Source organism: Pelecanus crispus, chromosome 4 (genome assembly GCF_030463565.1).
Source record: "Pelecanus crispus isolate bPelCri1 chromosome 4, bPelCri1.pri, whole genome shotgun sequence".
NCBI lineage: Eukaryota > Metazoa > Chordata > Aves > Pelecaniformes > Pelecanidae > Pelecanus > Pelecanus crispus.
This window is the reverse complement of record NC_134646.1, coordinates 28,186,579-28,208,392: the sequence shown is the minus strand read 5'-3', so window position 1 is coordinate 28,208,392 and position 21,814 is coordinate 28,186,579. Positions and strand designations below refer to the sequence as shown.

General features: G+C 39.2%; 1 protein-coding gene across 1 annotated transcript in view; it reads right to left on the bottom strand.

The window, feature by feature from the left end:
- Positions 1–21,814, bottom strand: part of COL25A1 (collagen type XXV alpha 1 chain) — a 329,834-nt gene that overhangs the window by 93,498 nt on the left and 214,522 nt on the right. Inside the window, exons 6-9 of the mRNA XM_075708727.1 lie at positions 14,576–14,602; positions 14,384–14,410; positions 3,165–3,224; positions 1,213–1,320 (exon numbers count right to left, since the gene is read on the bottom strand). Of these exons, the coding sequence (XP_075564842.1) occupies positions 1,213–1,320; positions 3,165–3,224; positions 14,384–14,410; positions 14,576–14,602 (222 nt within the window). The remainder of the gene's footprint in view (positions 1–1,212; positions 1,321–3,164; positions 3,225–14,383; positions 14,411–14,575; positions 14,603–21,814) is intronic.

Here is a 21,814-nt window from a genome sequence, read left to right as displayed (position 1 = left end):
CCAAACCACGAAAAACAGCAACAAAAGCAACCCTAGAGTACTACAGGCCTTAATTGCCAAGCCTTCCTGGATTTTCACAGGAAATTTTAGCAGAGCCTTACTATTATCATCATGTTATATTATATTTGTACAGTTAATACAATTTCAGATGAGGCAACCTGAATAGGGCCAGAACAGGAGTATAGATATTTTCTTTTTTGGTTTTACCTAAAAAGGCCCTGTACAGAACTTTTATGCCTTCCTGTCCTGGCCCCACATAATGAGCTATGCTTTTTCTTCAAAAACCCTGTTTCTGTTTCCAGTGTTGGTCCTCACCTTGCTAGTTCCCTATGCGTCCTCTCGGCCGCGATCTTTACTTATCGTGGGTGTGGGGGGGTATGTGCATCTGTACATGTGGCATTTCAGTTGTCTCCTTCCTGTCTCTGATTCCATTTCCACACTGATAACACAGTGGCATTCATGATGAAAAGAGAGGTACTTCTTTCAAAAGAATGAAAATTAAGGAGGCTACAAAATATAAAACTAAAACCATGCTCATATTTTGCTAAGGAAAAAAAAAAAAAAGTCCTGTGTTTATGCACCTGTTTAAAAAGTGTTTAATCATCAGGACACAAAGTGCCAAAGGCGGTGGGTCTGATCCTGTGCCTAAAACAAATAAGCAATATACTGGATTCTGCTGGTTGTTCTAATGAAATACAGGGGCGAAGCCAAAGAAAATGGTACTGTTCTACTTGTGTAAAGATGGCAGAATCTGACTCCAACCTTCATCATACTTTGGGAAGCATTTAGCAGTTTGTTACTTTCATTCCATAATTTTTGAGTCTAAATTGTTAAGAAGTGAGAAGTCAAGCCCAGCCATGCTACAACGTCTCAAATTCAGCTTTATCTCAAAGTCTGAGTAGAAACATTTGCTACTTGCGGAGTGGGGCAGACCCTCCTCACACAGCTATTAAACATCAGTGAGCAACTGAGAAACCTTAGAAAGTGCGGGGAAACTGTCAGGGGTGGGAGGCAAAGAACCTAGGTGTTACTCTTGGCCCTGTTATGAACTTGCTCTGTGTGCGACAGACTTCGGGTACACCATGAAATCCGTCTGTGGTTCAGCTTCCACATGTCTTACTTGCCAGTCTTACCTCAGAAAACATCTTTGAAACTGAGCTGGCACACACTTGAGAGGAATTTGGACACCATGACAGCAACAGACTAACTCACCGGTATGCCAGGCATCCCACGAGGACCATCTTTGCCGGTATCTCCTGGGGGACCTCTGGGTCCTGGTGGCCCTGGAGGCCCAGGGGGTCCAGCTTGTCCTTGGTCCCCCTAAATCAACAAAAAAATTCATCAGAAGTTTGCTTTAGAGTCATCAACCACACAAAAAGACACTGATTTACCCAGAAAGAGCACAAGACAGGCTGGAAGAAGCGGCCATGAGCTGGACACGGGCTTCTTCACTGCTTATAGCAGAGACTGCACTTTGCCTTGAAGACCAGGGGGTTCTATCTGTCCAGTGCAACCAGCCATGGAGCAGAAGGCTCAAATTCTAAACTGCTTGTCCTACCACAGGACATAAACCGAAATTTGGGGTAGCCTTGCAATATTTTACTCATCCAGTTTTCCAGAGCAAGTAACTGTTTTCAATAAGCAGCTGTTTGCTTCACGATTGGCATAATCATAACAAAGCTGAGGTAAAAAAGAAAAGTCGCGTGTGAGAATATACAGTTTGCACAGCAATTTTCCAAGCCCCTCAATGATTCATGGACAGATTTCAAAAATGAGCATGGAAAATAACTGCTTTTCCAGAAATTTGTACATAATTTTTCATCTGTTTTGGGGAGCTGTTTTATAGTGACAATTAGCTAACTCCCTTAATGATTATATGTATTAATTTGTAAAAGCCAATTTTCAAGAGAGTTGCCAAAACGTATTACCTTTCCCTTTAAAAAAAAAAGACACCAAAAAATGGTGCTCAAGTTATTTAATTTCAGGCACACCACTGCAAACCACTGCAAAAAGCTGACTGCACCTGAAACGTGGATCATTTAGCAAGGCTACCCATAGTCTTCTAATTGTTAATATCATTAACAGTTGCTTCATTCCAAAATATTTTCAAATTAAAAACCTGCTATAAGAAGGCATCTGACAAAAAGGTACAGCAAAGAGTAAATTGAATGTAAAGAAGAACCAGACTCCAGTGAGATGAAGCACTACCTTAATGAGGCGGCGTTTAATGAGCTGCTGATCAGCAGAGAGAAACCCATGATTGATTTTAGGGAACACCATCTGATCAGGCAGGTGAGGTCAAAGGTTGAAGATCAGAGATGAGAAAATTGAAGAATAGACATCAGAAGGCCCGAGAAAGAAATAAAGACATATTAATTAGATTTGTAATAGCTAAAATAATATAAACCGGTGCTTCTGCCTGACAGAAACTGTGCATTCTCTTTTGAAGAAATTGACCTCTAATGTACAGGACATACCACTTTATGAATTAATCATATACAATGAATTAACTGTAACTTTTTTCTCCCCAGATTTCCTGTGAGAATTCTTCATTTGTATTAATCTTTTCATTACCTGGGCTCTAAAATTCAGTATTTTTATACGCTGTTCTTTCAGCAAAGCTTCTAGAGACAAAGCACCAGTTCAACTTTCAGTCAGATTTTCTAACCAGCATATTGTGCCATGAAGAATGGTGTCATTTTAATAAGGACTGGTGTTCCAGCTTGACCAGATTGCTTCAATCCTTCCTGCTTAATTTTCAAATGCGCTTTGAAAAAATCTGTATGTACAGATTAAGCCTCTGATATCAAACACAAATGTTCACAATGTAATGGACTCTATATGTAACCAGTATAGAGTTCACTGACATTCTCCACACTCCTGTATGCCTCAGGGAAGCAGAGCTACAGACAAATCTCATCTGAAAATAAAATACTGACCAAGATCACAGAGAATGTGGGTGCTGCCGGGGGTAACACCGTACACAGTTACAGATTTGATCCCATGCTCTGCATCAGAAGTACTTATACCAATGCAAAGGCGGTGAGGGTTGAATTAGGTCCACCATAAAGAGTCATTGGTATCCCATGGTGAAAATAATTTTTCATGTGCACTTCTATGCTGATACAGAGAGACCTGACTGAACAGGTACGTCAGCCACAAACCTTGACGGTGAGGATCTGATTACTGTGCAGAGCAGCGACTGTGGGGAAGCCTGGCAGACCCTAGGGACACAGCATAACATGGTACCAAAACAGCACAACACAAACATCACAGAGACAATTTACTAACAGACAAACAGAACGAACACTATGTTTAGTATACCCCACATTGCCTACTGACAGGAAACTGCCTCTCTGTCATATGGGAAACAGAATTAGGTTTGCACTATACTGCAGATGCAGGTTGTTATTTTACAAGAACATCAAGAGATTTTAGAAGGAACAGTCCCGCAGGGGTGACATGCCTTAAAATTACAATAAATTGTTATGATCATTTGACAGTTGTTAGACGATCAGCCAGCGGATGACTGAGCCATTTTCAATTAAAATGTGCTACAGCCTTCAAGAGAAGGAAGAAAGCTTTGACGTAGAAAAGCTTTGACTCTGGATTACTGCAGAACTTGACAGCAGTGACAGTGGATTTTGAAACACTTTGTGTAATTAACATCCTGCTCCTCACATTCTGTTTAACATATGACACTCGGCACATAAACTGGTAGTACATACACAATTATAAACACTGAACAACAATCTACTGCTAGATCTTGGGTAGTCCGGCATGGCCAAGGTGAACATTTTCAAGACATATATAACAGCATTTTCATATCCAGGGCAAAATTTTTCCCCTCAAGCGCTGTATGCTGCATATGGTTTCTCATATCCTACTCTGCCAACATGTGCAGAACTTGTACTGTACTGGTACAAAAAAGATGACCGTGGTAACTGTGGCCTGCTGTGACAATACAAGGGGTGAATTTTGCTCTCCGTTCAACACCTTTCTCGTGCTGCCTTGTAGGGTGCGAATGAGACCTTCTGATAAAGCTGAAACCTTATACAGTTAAGCAGCAAACTCCTAAAGAAAGAAATCCCCAAGTCCTCTCCTTGCGTTTAACATAGCACACTGTCTGAAGCAGAGGCTTGTTCACTGGCTGAGAGACATCAGGCTGAGGAACTTAGTATAAAATACAGTCTAGTAGCTCTAAGCTCCCTATGTGCATGCATGCACACATGCCACCTCCATGAGGTGGAGCTGGTGGCACAGCCCCTCTGTGAGGCCTGGAGTGTATGGCTTCCAGGTTGCAGCTTGGCACCTCCAAAAGGGAAGGCTGCACCTGACTCTGGCTGCCAGACAAGGTGGCTTCCAAAACGTTCTGCATGAAGGTTCTGCCGGGGCAACCTACGTTGCCACAGCGCACGAGCCCTTTGCAGCCCAGGTGGCCTGGTGGAAAGCACCAACAGGCAACCGCGGCCTGCCAGGTGTCTCAGCTGCAGCAGATTCTTTTAACACAGCAAATATTTGCTTTATTCATCTCCACATGCAATCACACCAGAGATCCTCTGGATCACAAAGACTGCACTGGTCTTTACAAAAAAAGGCAGAGTAACTTTCTGATGCATATATGTCCTTCACTAGCACCTCTGAGCTGCATTCAGCAGCTTTATTCCTGATACATTCCCATGAGACGAGGAAGCTGAGACCCTGTAAGTGGATCCCATAAAGCCAGTGGCTGTTTTACCAGCCTTCCCGCTTCGTTCTGACGAACCGCGATGTGGCTAACTGCATTACTCGGTGACCTGAAATCTCCTCTTTAGAAACAAATAAAAAGAAAACAAAACCAAAAAAGGCTAAAACTCCAAACATTTAAAGAAACTCGCTCCTGAGACACTGCTAAGACTAGAATGATACATCATTCAGAAAACAGATGTATCAAATTTGCATTTATCTTATTATGGAATATAAGTTAAAGAAGTTATTAGATGGTAACGTGCCAGAATCTTTACATCTGTGACTCATTAGCCCTGCTGTGCACACGGTCCATTCATTCCTCTTCTAGATAAAACTACAATACCCGTGTAATGGAAATGAGTACAAACAACAAACCTACAAAAGAACTAAAATCTGAGTACTAAGCAATAAACTTTAAATCTCATTTATTAAAAAAAGGGATAAACAGAAAATCTTTTAACAACTTCATTTTTACTCATCAGCCTTTAGGATTACAGCACAGTAATTTTAAGTTATCTCTAAATGTAGCGTATTTGCAATTTGACATTTTAAAAAGCGGAAACTCAAAACTCATATAAGGTTTGATTTATTTCATCTTGAACACAAAGGAGAGCTGAGAATTAATTAAAAAGGGAGTAAGATTTTTTTTTTCTTGAGAAGAAATGAAAGAATTTTGAAAGTTTTGTGTAGCTCCACTCAAAAACATTTACATAGAGCACTTCACAGTCCAGCCCCAGCATTCTCAATGCTTCCCAACACCACACAGATGAGTTCAAGAGTAGCTATCAGTACTGCAGTTTTCTGCCTATATAAACAACACATGAGAAAAGGGGACAACCCCATTCTTCTGTCAGCAGCTTAGTAACTTCTTTCAGCTTGTTCCCAAGTAGGACAAAGCTTTCTTTCCTTCGTCCAAAGCAGGCATAATCTCAGACCTAATGGCCGAGACATGCAATGCCAGCTTGGACCTGGATCCTCTCCCCATATGTAACATGTATTTGGAGAGCGCCAGAAACACGGGAATATTAAATGGAACCCAGCAAAGAAACTATAATGGGTGCATAGTTTTCACATGCGTGGGAGGCTTTAGAAGGCATTGCATCTTCTGGCATCCATGAAAGATAATATTGGCACACAATGAACTTCTAAAAAGGCATAAAAAGAGCTATCCTCCCCACAAAATGAGTTCTCTTCCTTTCCTGTCACTCTGCTATAAATATAGCAGCAAATATCCCCTAGATCTGTTTTATTTTTCTCTATCTAAAGCTGTTCTCAATGATGGATTCTAAGTTACTCAATTTTCTCTTTATTTGGTTTGATTCTTGAACTGCACATAGGAAGGGTGCTTGTTCTACACCCTGGGAGGCCCACAGAATACAAAACACTACAGTGATCAACAGCGACCACTGGCCCAGTAAATTCCTCTGCTGACAGCAACTCATGCTCACCCTGAAATGCTAGCTGGTTACAATTTCTAAATTAGCACATTTGTTGCATGCCTCCCTGCAATTTTTTGCCCAAATGCCAAGCAAAACATGATGCTTGGTGGAGGCTAACAGGCATGTGACCTATAATAATGCATAATATATGCATATATTATATGCATATAATACTGCATATATATGCATATATACACTGCATATAATAACATAATGCAGTGTCCTGCTTACCTACCTGGAAATGCAGATAAAGCCTACTCGTCCCCATACAATGGCTACTGAGAAAACCAAAGGATGCCAGAACATAATATCATTCCCTCTGTCTGATATTTTACTTAGATGAAACAGTTCTCCTGTTACATCCATCACAGCCTTCAAAGATGTAACTCACACTAGCAGTCCTAGATTTTCCACAACACATTCAGCTTTGTGCATTGGTCTACACGAGGTCAATATTTTAAGGTCATCATAACCTTGTCGTATGGCAAGTATAATAACATTAAGCAACAGCATTACCGGTTTTACTCTATGCTGTGTACACTCCATTTTGACTATTGCATTTGCTTAGTATAGTAAATGTCACAGTCCTCCTTAGGATTTTCCTTGTGGCCTGCCAATAAACCCAAGCTGCACAAGCTTACATGTTCCTGTGAAGACATGGTAAATGAGACAGGAATTACCACCTGCTGTTCACTTGCACTTCCTAAGGTTACAGCCAGCTGCTGCTATTTCACATCAAATCACACAGGCTTCAGGCCAGAGTGATCCTGACACTCTTTATGGCTGCTTTACCTTCCCCCAGCACCACCTCCAGTTCTAATTAATCCCTCAGACCAAGTGCCAGTCCTGCAGCTAATTATTGTGCCTGCCCTGGGGAATACAGTGTTCGGTATCACCCCGTACGGTGCCACGGACTCTCAGCAGGAGCTCTTTTATATAATCCCTTTTATCATAACTGCTGCTTTCTCCATCAGCAAATCTGCTAACTAAAACAGTGCACCACAACAAGACTTTCTTTTCACTTAGGCAATCATTCGGCAAAGAGTTTTAATTTGAATACATTATGTAACAATTCAGCCTTTGTATTAAAATAATAAAAATGTAATGTTTAAGAACTAGCACAAATGATTATTATAAAAGTGTTATTTTCTATAATGACCTTTGTATTTTCACAGTGAACTCTACCTGACACTGCACTCAAAATGAAGAAAACTGGAAAAAGCCAGCACTTCTCTGTTTTGGTCCTCACATTAGATGAATTTTCAGTGAGGCACATATCTGTTCCACACAACTCGGTTACAAGTTCTGATGATTACAAGTTCTGATGAGCGATCACCATCTGACCTACACAAAATAACCTTCCTGAAGGCAGACTTACTATTCTCACTGAAAATGGTGGTAGGCATCCAGTTAACTTCAAGATGGGTTGGTCCTCCCCAAAGCCAAGTTGGTTCTCACAGCAAAAATCTTCTGTCCTGGCTTATGTTCGTCTTCAAATTTTATAACCACTGCCGCTATACAAAGCAGCTAAGTGGTTCAAGCCAATTCTATGATATTTATTAGGACTGGATGAAATATTTTTTAAAGAGTTGTTTTTGATTGAATTGGTCTAACTGAAGTGTTCAGTATTGCAACACTTTTGTGGGACAGCTGCAGTCTGAGATAAAGCAACTACATGATGTTTTCTCAGTCCCAAGACAGGGCTGTAGAAAAAGGAACAGGATGTACAGAGACTTCCTTCCTCACCATTCCTCTGGCATTACTAAAAAGGGGCAAGATGCAAACCAACTGGTGGTGAGTGAAGACATGCACTGCCTAGCTCTTAAGACAGGAATGACAACATCCTCGTCTTGGGAGCAGGTATGTGGCACTCTCTCTACAGTGTCACAGCTGTTCTGCATTCCCCAGGGGAACCTCAGGAGCCGAACTTCAAAGGCATAGCTTGGCCTTGGAGAGTCATTCAAAGCCAAAAGGACGCTCCTGTGAACTCTGAAAGGCGGCACATCTCAAGTCTGAGTGTCCCAATGCTTCAGACAAAGTTGGCAGCCAGTACAATCTGAGTTCTTTCCTAATCTCTTCTAGTTACAGAGCTCCAAGTTACCTTGCTCCAACTTGTTACCCTAGTTTCAGCTTAATGGAAAACAGGGGAGCCACAACATCCTAATACTAGTGAAGTAGAACAGATAATTAGTCCCAGGAATGGAGTAGGTAAATACCCCTGTTGCCTTTTGGCAGATAAGGAAGCAGTCTCAGAAGCTAAATTAACTGCTCACAGACAAACTGGCATTAAACCAGACGTCTGGCAGTTTTCTCAATGATGCTGCTTTGGTGAAAGTTATGTTAACAGAAGGAATCATAAATTTTTTAGCCTTCTTATTGTGGCACACTAAGAGAATAGTTTGAAACAGTGGTTAGATGTAGTTTATAACTTGAACTATAATTCGCTTTACACAGGACGATTAATAGCAGATGAAACAACTATGTGGGTAGTCACACTGTTAAAGCATGAATTTAAAGCAGTACTGTGTTTGTACTATATGTTTGAAGTAACACATAGTAAACCAGAAAATATGCTTTAATACACACATAAGAATAACACTTAAGGGAATACCATCACTGTATCACCACCTCTGCCACAGCTTTTGACAGCACATTCATATAAATGAAACCAGACAGTATTTAATCAGAAAAGAAAAAGCTGGGGACAACAGTAATTTATGCTAATGAAAGCTACACAGTCCTCCTATAAAGTCCATGAGCAGTATTTATAGAATAAATTAAGAGAAAATTTAGTAGGATACAATCAAACATCATCAAGGACAGTCCTGGAAGAAATTGTCAGAATTTATTTAGATTATGTAAAATTATATTTAATTAACATAATAATCTGACTATAAACTATACATTTTTGCTTTGACAAGATGTTGAATTAGGATAAGAATTAGCAGCATGCACTGTTTGGGAACAAAGCTTCCTATTACATCACTGACTTACCTACATTTGCTACAGTTAGCAAGGCCTCAAAAAATGGAGTCTTGCCTTTGGTGAAGACAAGAACTCAGATTAATTTATATACTACTATGTATTTTGTGAAGCAAATTTGTTCCTTTCTCCAAAAAAACAAAGTGCCAACCTTCAATATTATGAAACATAATACAAAATAAGATGGCTTTAAAAGAAGGTGAAAAGTCAATGATTGGGGTTTAATCGTCACTCAGTAACTAGTATTTTCTGATTTATGAATGAGGTACTGATTCTAATGACATGAACATGGGTTTTCCATTTATTGTCAGTAGGAGCAAGAAAAGGCCCAAAATATTTATTATACATTGCTTAGAAATATATTAACTAATAATAATACACACATATTAAAACCAGACCCTTTAAAATTTTGTTTAAAAAAAAAAAATCAGGTCAAAATGTATTGCTTGGATATCTTTAATTTCCCTTAAATATGGGACAGTTTATAAGAGTTGCGTCTATAATGTAATAAGTGAAGTAATACTTGAGTTTAAAAAAGCTTATAGCTTTTTTTTATAGATAGCTTATATCTAGATATACACACATATTTGTATTTAGTTATTTCAGTAAATAGACTGCTTCCAGGACCATTTCTGTCAATATTAGATAATTTTTAAATACTTTTCCAGCACAGAAGAGTAGAACCTGCGAAAGTTCTATTGTAAAACAATGATTTCTCTCTCGTTGGCAGCAAATAAGTAGCAAAGGTATTAAAAGTAAACAGGGAAGCAGAAAGGGTTAAGTAGAAAAGAACATTATACCACTACCCGAACCTAACTGTTTTAACATTAGACAAGGAATCTTTTTAATCTTCAAGTCAATAAAGGTTAACACAATAAAATAAACTTCTGAGTACCTTTCTTTTCTAGAATTTAATGTCTTCTGCTGAAGGTATTTTAGACACGTTATCAGTTCTGTGCAGACCCAGCTGCTAGGAAAATTTACTTAAACATACCAAAAGGAGAAAATAATTTTATGGAAATAATTAAGTATGGCTTCAGGGTGGTTTCTCATTGTACCTAGACCAAAACCAATTTAAAGGTAGCTGCTAGCTGATGATTTCTAGACCTGATAAGCAAGGAATCTCTCATGTATCTGAACTAAGGGACAGAAGATATTTATTATGTCATTTACAGAAGGATGAGAACAGACTTATTAAGACACTCAGTACTAGCTGTTCCATTCCCAAACATTGACCTCTGAAGATCTATTTCCATTAATCAGGGTACAATCTCTGCTTGGACAATATATCCTTTGCAATCCTACCATTATGAAATCTTCAAAGGCTTTTTTGTAAACTGGAGTAGAGCTGAGCAACTGGAACCGAGCAGTGGACTGACATAAGCATTTATTCTAATAGTCCACAGGCTAAAACCCATCATTTTTAATTTTGCCATGGCTCAGTACAGTAGTGCAAATCTCCATGGACATGTCATGAAGCCATGTACTCTGCAAAAAGAAAAGCACCCAAAAGGTTTACTAACATTACTGTTTCTCACACTGGTATTGAGGAAAGCTAGTTCTGCATTTGACCTAAATGTTTAGTCTACCAGAACTTTAGAGTCATGAGTAGAGATCTGATACAAAAATATATAAAGAGATCAAAGAAGAATTTCTTCAAATAAGGTCAGGACTTTTGAACGCATCCACCACCACCTTATCTGTGGTCTCATGTGGCCAAAAGCTGTATTAACCTCCTGCTCAAACTCACACTCAGGGCATGAATTTCAGCATCACTCACACTACTGGAATGTTGTTTTGGCTCACGTTTTCTACAGGCAGTATGGGCATAAGCAGATTAGGCCACATGTCATGATGAACTAGAGCCCTTATGCCATCTCTGTATGATGAGAGACGGATCAACAGATTACTTTTGAACACTTAAGAAAATTGCTCAGATCCTTCAAAAAAAGACAAAAAACCCAGACCCATCATTCTAAAAATACAAGTGCCTGACTTCTGGGCAGTATTTGCAGGGTCAGGTTCCTACTAATGTATTAATTTATTGAAGATATTTTCAAGAAAAACTGAACTTCAGAGCAGTTCAGTATATACTCAACAGGTTCAGTGACTGTGAATAAGAAGTTTTGAGATAACTGATTACTGTTTTTACAGTTTTAAGATTATTTCAGAAAGAAGGATCAAAAATCTCAAGGCCCAAGGTGAAAACCTGGGTGGGGACAGAAAGCAACAATTTATTGTTTCACAAATATTTTTCTTCTCATTTCAGCAGGATTTTAAAAGTGTAAGGTCTTATCTTGACATGGACAGTCTTTACATTTTATTTAGGTTTCTTTCACTAATGAAAATGCCTGGAGGAAAGAAAGCAGCTTTTATAAAGAGTAAGGGTCATTTTGCTATTTCAGTCATAAAAATTACTTGGAACAATAAAAATCTTTGCTCAGCTAAATGCTAGTTTCAAACCAATATGTAAAAATATAAAACCAAAGAAACTTCAGGCTTCTTATCTGTAAAAGATGAATTAGTTTTAAAATGTCCATCACTTTTTGATATTATATCCAGTCTGTCTGTAAACTTGTCAAATCCAAATGTTGATGTCATCCCACAGTCACTTTCAGGTACGATATTTCTCTAAAATAATATGGTATGATATTATCTGCAAACCCATTTATTTTATATAGGTAGTGATGGAAAACGACATGCAAAGGTAACCAACCAGGTTTAAATGGGTTTAGTTTCATTTGGTGCATGACTGGTTTGCACATAAAATTTCCATTAATTATATTGTAAATCCCCTGGCACAGCAAGTTGAGCAGATTCACCCTGAAGACAGTCATCAGAAGAGATAACTGCTCTACCATGAAACATAAAATGGTCAGAGGCTTCGTAGTACTTCTTACTTGTGAAATACACAAGGCAAAAAAGGAGAAGCTGCTGTAGAACACATTCAAATGCACTTCAAAAAAAATAACGGGAAAACCAAAAAGACTGGGCAAATTACTGAATTTATACCCATACACTTAAAAAAAGAGGTATGTTACTATAATATGCATTGACTAAACAATCAGTGAAGATTCAGCTATCCCACAAGGTGCTATTCACCACCTCTTCCTCTCTACTGTTGACCTTATTCAATTCCTTTTCTATATTCAGATATGGAATTCAGTCTCAACCGCCAGCTACTGCTGCAGATGTAACTTTGTGATGTCCTTAAACATGAATTCCTTAGGTTGGATATGTTTGGCTTTTTAGCTGCACTTGATTTACCAAAACCACAAGGTAGCCATAACCATGATTCGTATGGTCCAGTGAGGACTCTACTGCCCTCCAGTATAGGGGGTATGTCTTGGCAAAGCAGGATGCAACAGGCTCCATGTAGCATATATTCCACTGCCATTCTTGCAGGTGTTCTGCCTACAAGGTAACACCAAACTAACTTGCATCTTCTTATTGGGTACTGCCAACACTTCCAAGCCCAGGGACTGAAAACCACACATGCTTAACAGCTTTCTAGTTCTTGCATCCCTCCAACATTTTGCAAAGATTTCTGGACCAGTGGAGGCTCTGGCACCTTTGCTTTCCCTCCAAAACTGTCTTCTGCTCTCCCATTTTATGCCGCTATGAGAAAAAAACAGCAACATCACTCCCTTGTGTTGATACTACTTAATTTGCTTTTCTGTGTTCAGACCTCTGGGTCTTTCCCTGGAAACTTCTCCAACACTCATAATTCCAGATTCTTGTCCTCAGCTATGTAATACTCTTTACAACATTGCTTTTGCATATTTGTTTGTTATTGTATCCCTCTCTGGTACCTCCATCAAATTTGCTCTCCTGTTCTGAACTGAACACCCGTTCTTCTGCATGTAAGGTCACTTAGTGCAAGCACCTACGCACAGACCTCTGACATGCTTTCTGAACGGAGCATCCTCTCCTAAGCCACAGGCACTGCTCCACTCTCCTCCTCTGCCCTCCCTCCTCATGTTCCCCATGAGGTTCAGTAGCACAGAACCAGCCAAAATATACAGCCCAGCATGGCTTCTGAGAGATACTAAATTTGCTTAGAACTTAAAAGGAAATTTTTACATTCTTCAGAACCTTCAGTCTGTCTATTAGCCTAGATAAAACATGTTCCTCACATTATTACTCTCTGCTTCCTTTTTATTTCTTTAAATAGTTTTCCAATTCTTCTTTTTGAGTTTCAACTGAAATAATGTTTAAAGCTGTTCACTAATAGGCCTCTGTCTTTATAATGTGCACTCATACCACCAAGCATAACAGGACACCTAATTGAACCCTGTAGGTAATACAACACCGGTAGCACCAACACCAAATTCAGCTATGAAAGCATGTTGTGACTTTAGATAATCTTACTGACTGCAAAAAGTAAAATAAAATAAAATAAAATAGCAAAATAAAGTAAAATTGCAAATTCTAAATATTTAACAGAGTTGACAGAAAAAAATATTCATGGAACATGCTGTTACGGAAAAATTTGTAAACGTTTAACCGAAGAGAGTCGCTATATCATCAGAACAATGTAACCAAATGTTTTCTAATGAAGCACAGATGTAAAGAAGAATGAACTGGCACAGTCAATCTACCTGAACTTTCACCCCTGTATTCCTCTACTTCTCTGTTAAATTAAACATGATATTCAAAAATTAAAAGAACCTTTATATTTCCACAACTAAACCATGTTCTGTCTAACTGTCTGGATGTATTTACGAGGTGATAATATTGTTATTATTAAAAATATGAAATACATATGTATCAGGAAAAAGAGCTAAATACATGCATACATGATATTTGTTTACAATTCACTAAATACTAGATACATTTTACATGAAATCTAGAAGTACATTTATTAGAAACCCACCGGCCCTCTGCATTGTGGGAGCCCATGCAAGGCGTGAAAACATTGCTGGGGAAACTGAAAGGTTTGGTTAGGAAAGCCAGCTTTTATACAGCAGAGCAAAATCACTGTGAAACCTGCTTCCACCCATAATGGAAATTGTGTATTTTAATGCATTACTTACTACTGTTACTCAAATCTTCCCAGACACTACCTGGTCATGTTCAGTATTACTGTCCTGCAGACACTTACTTCAACATGCAGGGTAAATGCAGCTAATAAGCATAATTAGCTCAGACAGTGTATTTAATTTAGTTTTGCACTAAAGACTAATTGCCTACTCAGCGAAGGGGAAGTGTAACATTTTTTTTAAGATGCTTACCCGAGGGCCCTGATCACCTTGATCTCCCTGCAAAGTGGAAAGATGAGATGATAGGTTTAACACAGCATCTGTGTGCTACCCAGCTCTCTTACATAATCTAACATTACACTGTGTCAATACGAACGGTCTCTTTCGTTCATGCTGGGACGGCTTTCCATTCACCTTGTAAGTGTCACCCGTACATCAACTCACCTTCTCGCCTTTTGGACCAGGAGGGCCCTGAAAGAAACAGAAGCAAAGATGAATTACTGATACTGATGAAGTCCTGGGACACGGCAAGAAACAGGTTTGCGCGAACCTGCAATTTCTTCTTAACGATGTATTTATTTCCTTATCTTTTCTCACTCTAAATGCCAGGGCTATTCCAGAAGTGGCTTCTTCACTGTATTAACAATAGACAGTGTGTGGTTATTTCTTGAATAGTTTGCTCACCCCATGTGTTGAATCAGACCACTTAGACAAGCAAAACTATGCCTGAAATGGCAAAATTTCTATTAATTTCAGTTAGGGACAATAGCTTATCTCCTATCAGATTATAAATGTTTTCTAAGACTGTAAAACTTCTTTGCAAGTGCAGCTAATAAATTCAGAGGTGTATAAATCTGCCACGTATTTTGGCACTCTCCTTGGTTTAGAGTGCCAAAGAAAAATGGATTAGGGAATCTAAAAGTAGTGTTTTCATTCCTATCTTTGGCAATGCTGAAGTTGATGTTTAGTCTCAAGCACACTGTTTTAGGCAAAATGAGCTCTTTGTATAACATGATTCTGCAGAAGTAATACTTATTGTTACTTACCACCAGACAAACAGTAAGGTGACAGAATCAGAAATCAGTGAGGTCCTTTCCTACTCCATTTTTATTAAGCACCTTCCAGAAAGCTACCAGCAGGTTTCTAAAACACTAGTTTTCAGGTTAGTGTCTTGTGAATAAAAATGCTAGCAATCTGCAGAGAACTGGCTGTTTACACAGTGCAGACTCTACCTCCAGCTTTCAGAAAGATATGCAGGTGTTTCATTACAAAGAAGGACCTGAGGTACATATGAAAGCAGCTGGAAACAGAGAAGGGAGCCATCTAAGCACTGGGTCCACTGTTATAAGAGAGAGAGTGCGTACGTGTGTGTGCGCACGTGCACGTAGCACAAGAAAAGGTTGCCATCAGCAACATAATTAGAAATAACCAAGTGCAACCTAGTTGAGCTGAGCACGTTTGGATCATTTCAGAATTTACACTAATAAAAATTCACGTGGTTCACATAAATGAAATGGAAGGAAGGTCAGTCTGCTGTGTATTAAAAATGTGATCAACCACATGCAAGTATTTGAGAATCCCTGTTGTAGCCAATTTTCTGCTTATTTTTAAGGGCTTCTGATGCATGCCAGAGAAGAGCATCTGCTGCTAAATCTTTCAAGGAGTTAAAGCATATGCCTCTCCTTCCATAGCCACCTTTTCTGTCTGCTGCAGAGGACATAGAAACAAGTATGCTACCTGACATCCCACGTCTCCTTTAGAAAGGACAATGCTTGCTGCAAGCTGAGTGGAAACCATCTGCTCAATTAACTATGACCCCTCTCCACTTTGCGTTGCTCTGCAAGAACTTGTCCTCTTCAAAAACCAATTAAACAAAATTACTTAATGAACGGATACAACCTTGCTGCACTTTTAAGGTTTTGCAGTCTACTTTTTTTATACTTTATCCCTTACTGCCCCTTTCCAATGCACATGTTCATATATGTATACACACTGGAAACTACATGCAGCATTGTCTACTGTTAGCTACAGACTCCACATATACTTACTTGGACATGACATTACAGTAGAGCACATTTTCAGCAGGCTCATTGTAAAACACACATACATGCCATCAAGCTTGTGAATTCGCAAACTCATACAACCAGTAGCACAGTAACTATGGAATAGGAAGAATTAAAATCACTCAATGCTGGCTGTTACTGCCTTTTTTTACAGTGAACACTTAGCACAAGCAAAGGGCTGTGCTCATGTGTTCTATCTCCTTGAATTATCAAACCAATACTGACTCTGAATATCTTACTGGCTGCAAACTGCAAATAACGTGACCCCTATCTGCTACAGTCAGAATCCTACGTCTTGGGTCTTAGGCATGAAATTATAGATAACATGACATGACCAACACTGCAGACAGATGTTGGCTTTTGCATCATGCCGAGATTGTGGGAGTTGTTAACTGCCTTCATCCAGATGCTCAACACCATTCTTATGCCCAAGGATAGCCCTGCTTCTGATGGGTTTTCTGACAGTTGGTACGAACTAACACAGCAGAGACCGCATCAGCTCCCTGAACTAAACTGGCTCACTGGAACAGAAACAAGTTAGAGCGTGCTCACACGAGAGATTCAGCCAGCAGATCTGCAGGGCTACTAGACCGTCTCCCTGGTACAACTACGGCAATATGCTCAGCTGTCTCCACCTGCAGAAGCGGCCCCTGCCTCTCCCCTGCATGTTTTCCTCTGTTAAGAGTTCTCTGAAAGCACAATCCATACCCAAACTTTTTTTAATCAGACCGAATCACATATCTCAATTAAATTTTGTTCTCCCTTTTCTGTGCAGGGTTTTCTGAAAATCACTTGTCCACATCATATTCAGAAATCCAGTTTTTTTTTTTTTTTTTCATTGCTCTCTACTGGGCAAAGCCAGCAATTACGACTGCTTCGTGTTTGCTCTCCCTGAGTGCCACACACTATTGTTTCTGTTAAGCCATCCTTCCAGCACACAAATTTTTCATACAAAGTCTTCATCAATATCTGACAACTTTATTGTACCATAAGTTAAAACCAGCTTTTCAAAAGGCCACGAGAGCATTTCTGGTGTGAACATTCTCACAAATCTCTGCACTTGCATTTGCAATGTTTTTTCTTTCCACCAAGAGTCTTGAAAAACAAATAAACAAACAATTGCAAACAAAAATAGCTCTTCTGGATGTTAGTGAAGAGAACCAGTGGGGTTTCATCAAAAGAAAATTAATGCAATTCTTTCATGGCTTGTTCACCCTTCTCTGGCTCTTCCCCCATTGTTTCAAATTGTTCTCTATTGTTTTTGCAACTTTAAAAAGAAAATTCCTATCCTCAGCCTTTGACATCTTCTTTCCATTTGCGCTGAGAAACTCTCCCAAGGTTTTTACTGCAGAATTTATTAGTGTGTGTACACTGAGTGGAAGCAGAGAGGAAGAAAAATCTGAAGGAAAGTTGGATTTGCGGGGGTGGGGTGTGATTAGGAGACAGATTTGTTTAAAGGAGGGCAAGGTTTCTTCTGTTTGAGGGTATAGACACAAAGAACAGAGTAAAATATCACCAGCTTTGTAGGCCACAGCATAGACATCCTGCTTTTTTCCCAGGGAGACTTCTGTGCTTTCGTTTATGAGATGGCAGAGATCAAGCCGCTAGCTGCTGCACAAATGTGAAAGCATTTTGTGCAAGTTATATGAAACGTCTAAGGTCAGAGCATTTCTGAAATAACTTTACAGTGTTTTCACTGGAAACAGAGGCTCTTTTCTTAAAGTGTAATTATCTACTCCAGACTACTATACATTTCCAAGGAGAGTTTATAGCCTGTTTCACATAAGCAAGGCCTTGTAAATCACAAACACATGCAAAATCTGCATTCATAATTAGGCGACAAATACTACTGTTTTTAAAACAAGGTCTTCTAAAGCAGACTGAAAGGCCTCCAGGCACCTGTCAGCCAAGAACAAAGCTGAAATCAGGGTCAAATCCACTCAACAGCCATGTTCAGCATTACTGGCAGGTGACCTTTTTTTTTCGGCTATCAAAATCCCATTTCCATTCTCTGATAAAATCTTTACATTATTATAAATACGTGTACAAGAAATAGAAGGGCAAAAGAATGCAGTACTAGAAAACATGAAAGCAATCCTTCTGGTCTTTCTTCAGACAACCTTCCCCTTAAGGTTAACTGAGTGTGATCAGCATGATTTTTATAATTCATTCCCTGAAAGATGCTAATTTTGTATTCCACCCTTGCAGCCATTGCCACCTTTATCGTTTTGCAACAGTTACATTCAAAGGCCCTCTTAAAAAGCCAGTATTTGATTTATATTGGTTTTACAAACATTCAAAATTATCTGAATTCTCTTATATTCTCTCCATATTCCTATTGCTACGGATCTGCCTTTAACCATAACACAGGCAGTTCTACCATGACTTCACTAAAAAATCTCCAACAGAGGGGAAAGCAGAACTGAAAATAGTAAGGGATTCACAGGAAGGGGTTTAAAGAAACAGCAATGTTTCTAGGTTCTGTAGAAAGCTCCAAAGTCAGGGCAGAGGAATGCAGATGTTTAGTGACTGTTAGATAACCCATCTGATGCCGCTGCAAAAAGGATCTGATCTGCCAGTGCCCAGCACAAGGCTGGCAACAACCAACCAAGCAGAATCAGTTGGACTGTAACAGTCCCAGGTCCCAGTGGGATCATCCACCTTCAAGGCTCCTAAGGAACCTGAGAGGTCAAACTCAGCAGCTCCCATCAGACAGAGCTACCACAGATGACCCAGGTAATAATAACCTTTTAGATACAGTCACTGCTTTCCTACATTTCAACCACAACAGCCATATGCTAAGGCAGCCTGGCAGCTAGAGGACTGCATGTATCTTGCAATATTCAGTCTTCATTTTCATTTGGGATAAAACAGCATACAACGTATTCATCCCTACTAGCAGCTACAGCATCCACGATAAGAGTGTAACTGGCAGCATCAGGGAATAGCAGCCTTGTAGAGACAAGCAGAAAAGCAAACCAGACAGCCCAATGTCATCTAGGCGAATTCAAAAAGGAAACCAGCTTGCCAAATTAGTTCAATCATGTTTTCACAACTAAATGACATGCCATACATTGCCTAAGTTAATTCAATTTCTGCAGTTTAGTTTGAGGGAAAAGGTGGTTTCAGCACATAACAACAAAGTATTCAGTTACAGAAGTCAAACTTTCTCTTTCTTTGAAATTTGGCTCATGACTTTCACAAATTGTAAGTTCCTGACTGGAACAACAATCCCCAGTCTAATCTATAGTTGCTGCAAAATATTAGGATCAGATATGCTGAATCATAAGAGGTTACACAGAGTATTATGAAACACAATACTATTTCAAAGTTCCTACACTCATTTTAGTCTTGTGTCCACTGTGCAAGCCCTGAACTACTGAGCAATGTGGTTTTGGCATTTGCTGAGCTTGGCCATGTTTGCAACCAGTGTTTACATGTGCTAGTTTACAATGCCAACATCTCACCTTGCATAAATTTTACAAGTGCTCACAAGAATTTCCAGTGAATCGGAACAGCTTCTACCACTGACATTATATTCCCTTCTCTTTTACATATTTTATTCTTCCCCCGGGATATGACTGACCTACGGTGAAAACTTTAGAGAAAAAAACCAAACCACCACCCAAAAGACTCTTACCAATCTTTGCTTTCCCCCCCTTATGTTCTCAAGTTTTTGTTACAATATTCCAAGGCAGAGAAAAGGAAACCTGAATATTTGACAGAATAACCGTGCCTGACTTAATAAACATTATGTAAATGGATGTAACCTGAGAAACATAGAATTGATATATATAACAATCTAGATAAACAGCTCAGTTAACATTCACATCAACAAGTAAATTATAAGTGAATCCTGCCGTAAATTCATACAACCATATTCAGAGGTCAGTGATTTATGCCAACACATAAATCAGACAAGTTCATAAACTGCAGGCAGGAGAACACGATCTACCTAAAATGCATCAAGAAAGCATTTAGACTGTAATTTAGACATTTATTTCTCATGCAATGCTCTTGCTGAGACCAGGATGGGGTGCTTTTTTGAACTTTATACTGTTGCTTGCAAAAATCGTAAGATTGTATCACAAGCTGCAAAGGGGTCACTGCTAACTGACTAGTTCAGTACCCAGGAAGAAGCATTAGGCTCACTGCCCCAAGCAAGAACCTGCTAGAGGAGGTCTCCTCTTCCTTTCTCTGACATACTTGCTTTCTTTGATTAATCAATAAGGCTGTCCTCTTCCCCCGCTTTTTGTCTCCTTCTACAAACATGATGTTTTTCTTTGAAAACCTACAAAACTCAACACAAACAGTCTATAAAGATTCCATGGTGCAGAGACTATATGACTATGTACCCATTGCCTGAGCATGAAAAGTCAAGGATTGGCTTTACTATTGCCATAAATGAGTTTAAGCAAGCATTATAATCTGAATCAACTGTTAAGTTTCTTGTGAATTGAGTAGCTGCCATAAATGCCAGTAAGACCAAAGATATGGTGACAGCAAAACTCGTCACATTATGAAAGTTAAGAAGATGGCTTCTGGTAAAGTCAAAAGCCTCCTGACTAAAACTTACTGCTCAATGCACAGTAATACATGTATTGTCTGCATCTAAGCCCTCGTTGCCACAGCGTACCTTCCTCTTCTCCTACTTGCCACATAAGCAGAAGTTTACGGATGATATTAGAGTTTTGATACAACAATGTAAAAAAAAAAAAAAAAACCACCACAAAGGAATTCCCACTTTATTAAATGTGTAAAACAGTGCATAAAAACACAGATGAGAAAATCTAATATTGCCGAGTCTCTCATTTTATAAGAAAACATCGAGTTTCTGTTTTCAATAACGCCATAGGTGCAAGGAAGATACAAACATGTAATACTGGTTACATCAAAAAGACAGAAACACACACATTTTTGACTGGCACTCAGAACTGCAGGAAGACATTTGAAAACACAACTGATGTGTACCCTACAGATTCAAAATTCCTAAAACGGACTGAACAGTGAGCTTTTTCTACTATTACTGTTATATTTGCTACTTCCAAATCAGTCTCAGGATTTTTTGGAGTTAAATCCACGATTTTAAAAATATTTTTTAATGACAGTACAACAAAATACCAGTTTCAATGATCAATACTTTGTTTATAAAACATTCAAAAAATGAGACACCTTTTTGATACAGTCTGGGTCAGGCTTCCTACTCTTTCACCAATCCTCCAGCAGATCCCTGTCTCATTACACGTCCACCTGAGACTTGAAAAAGCATCACATGCTATCTTAGAATCATAGAATACCTTGGGTTGGAAAGACCCTTTAAAGGTCATCTAGTCCACCCCCCAACCCCCATAAAATAAGCAGGGACATCTTCAAGTAGATCGGGTCATCCAGAGCCCCGTCCAACCTGACCTTAAATGTTTCCAGGGATGGAGCATCTACCACCTCTCTGGGCAACCTGTTCCAGTATTTCATCACCCTCATTGTAAAAAATGTCTTCCTTATATCCAGTCTAAATCTGCCCTCTTTTAGTTTAAAACCATTACCCCTTGTCCTATCACAACAGGCCCTGTTAAAAATTATAGTATGACCAAGATTAACTCTTCACCCTTCAGTACCTCAT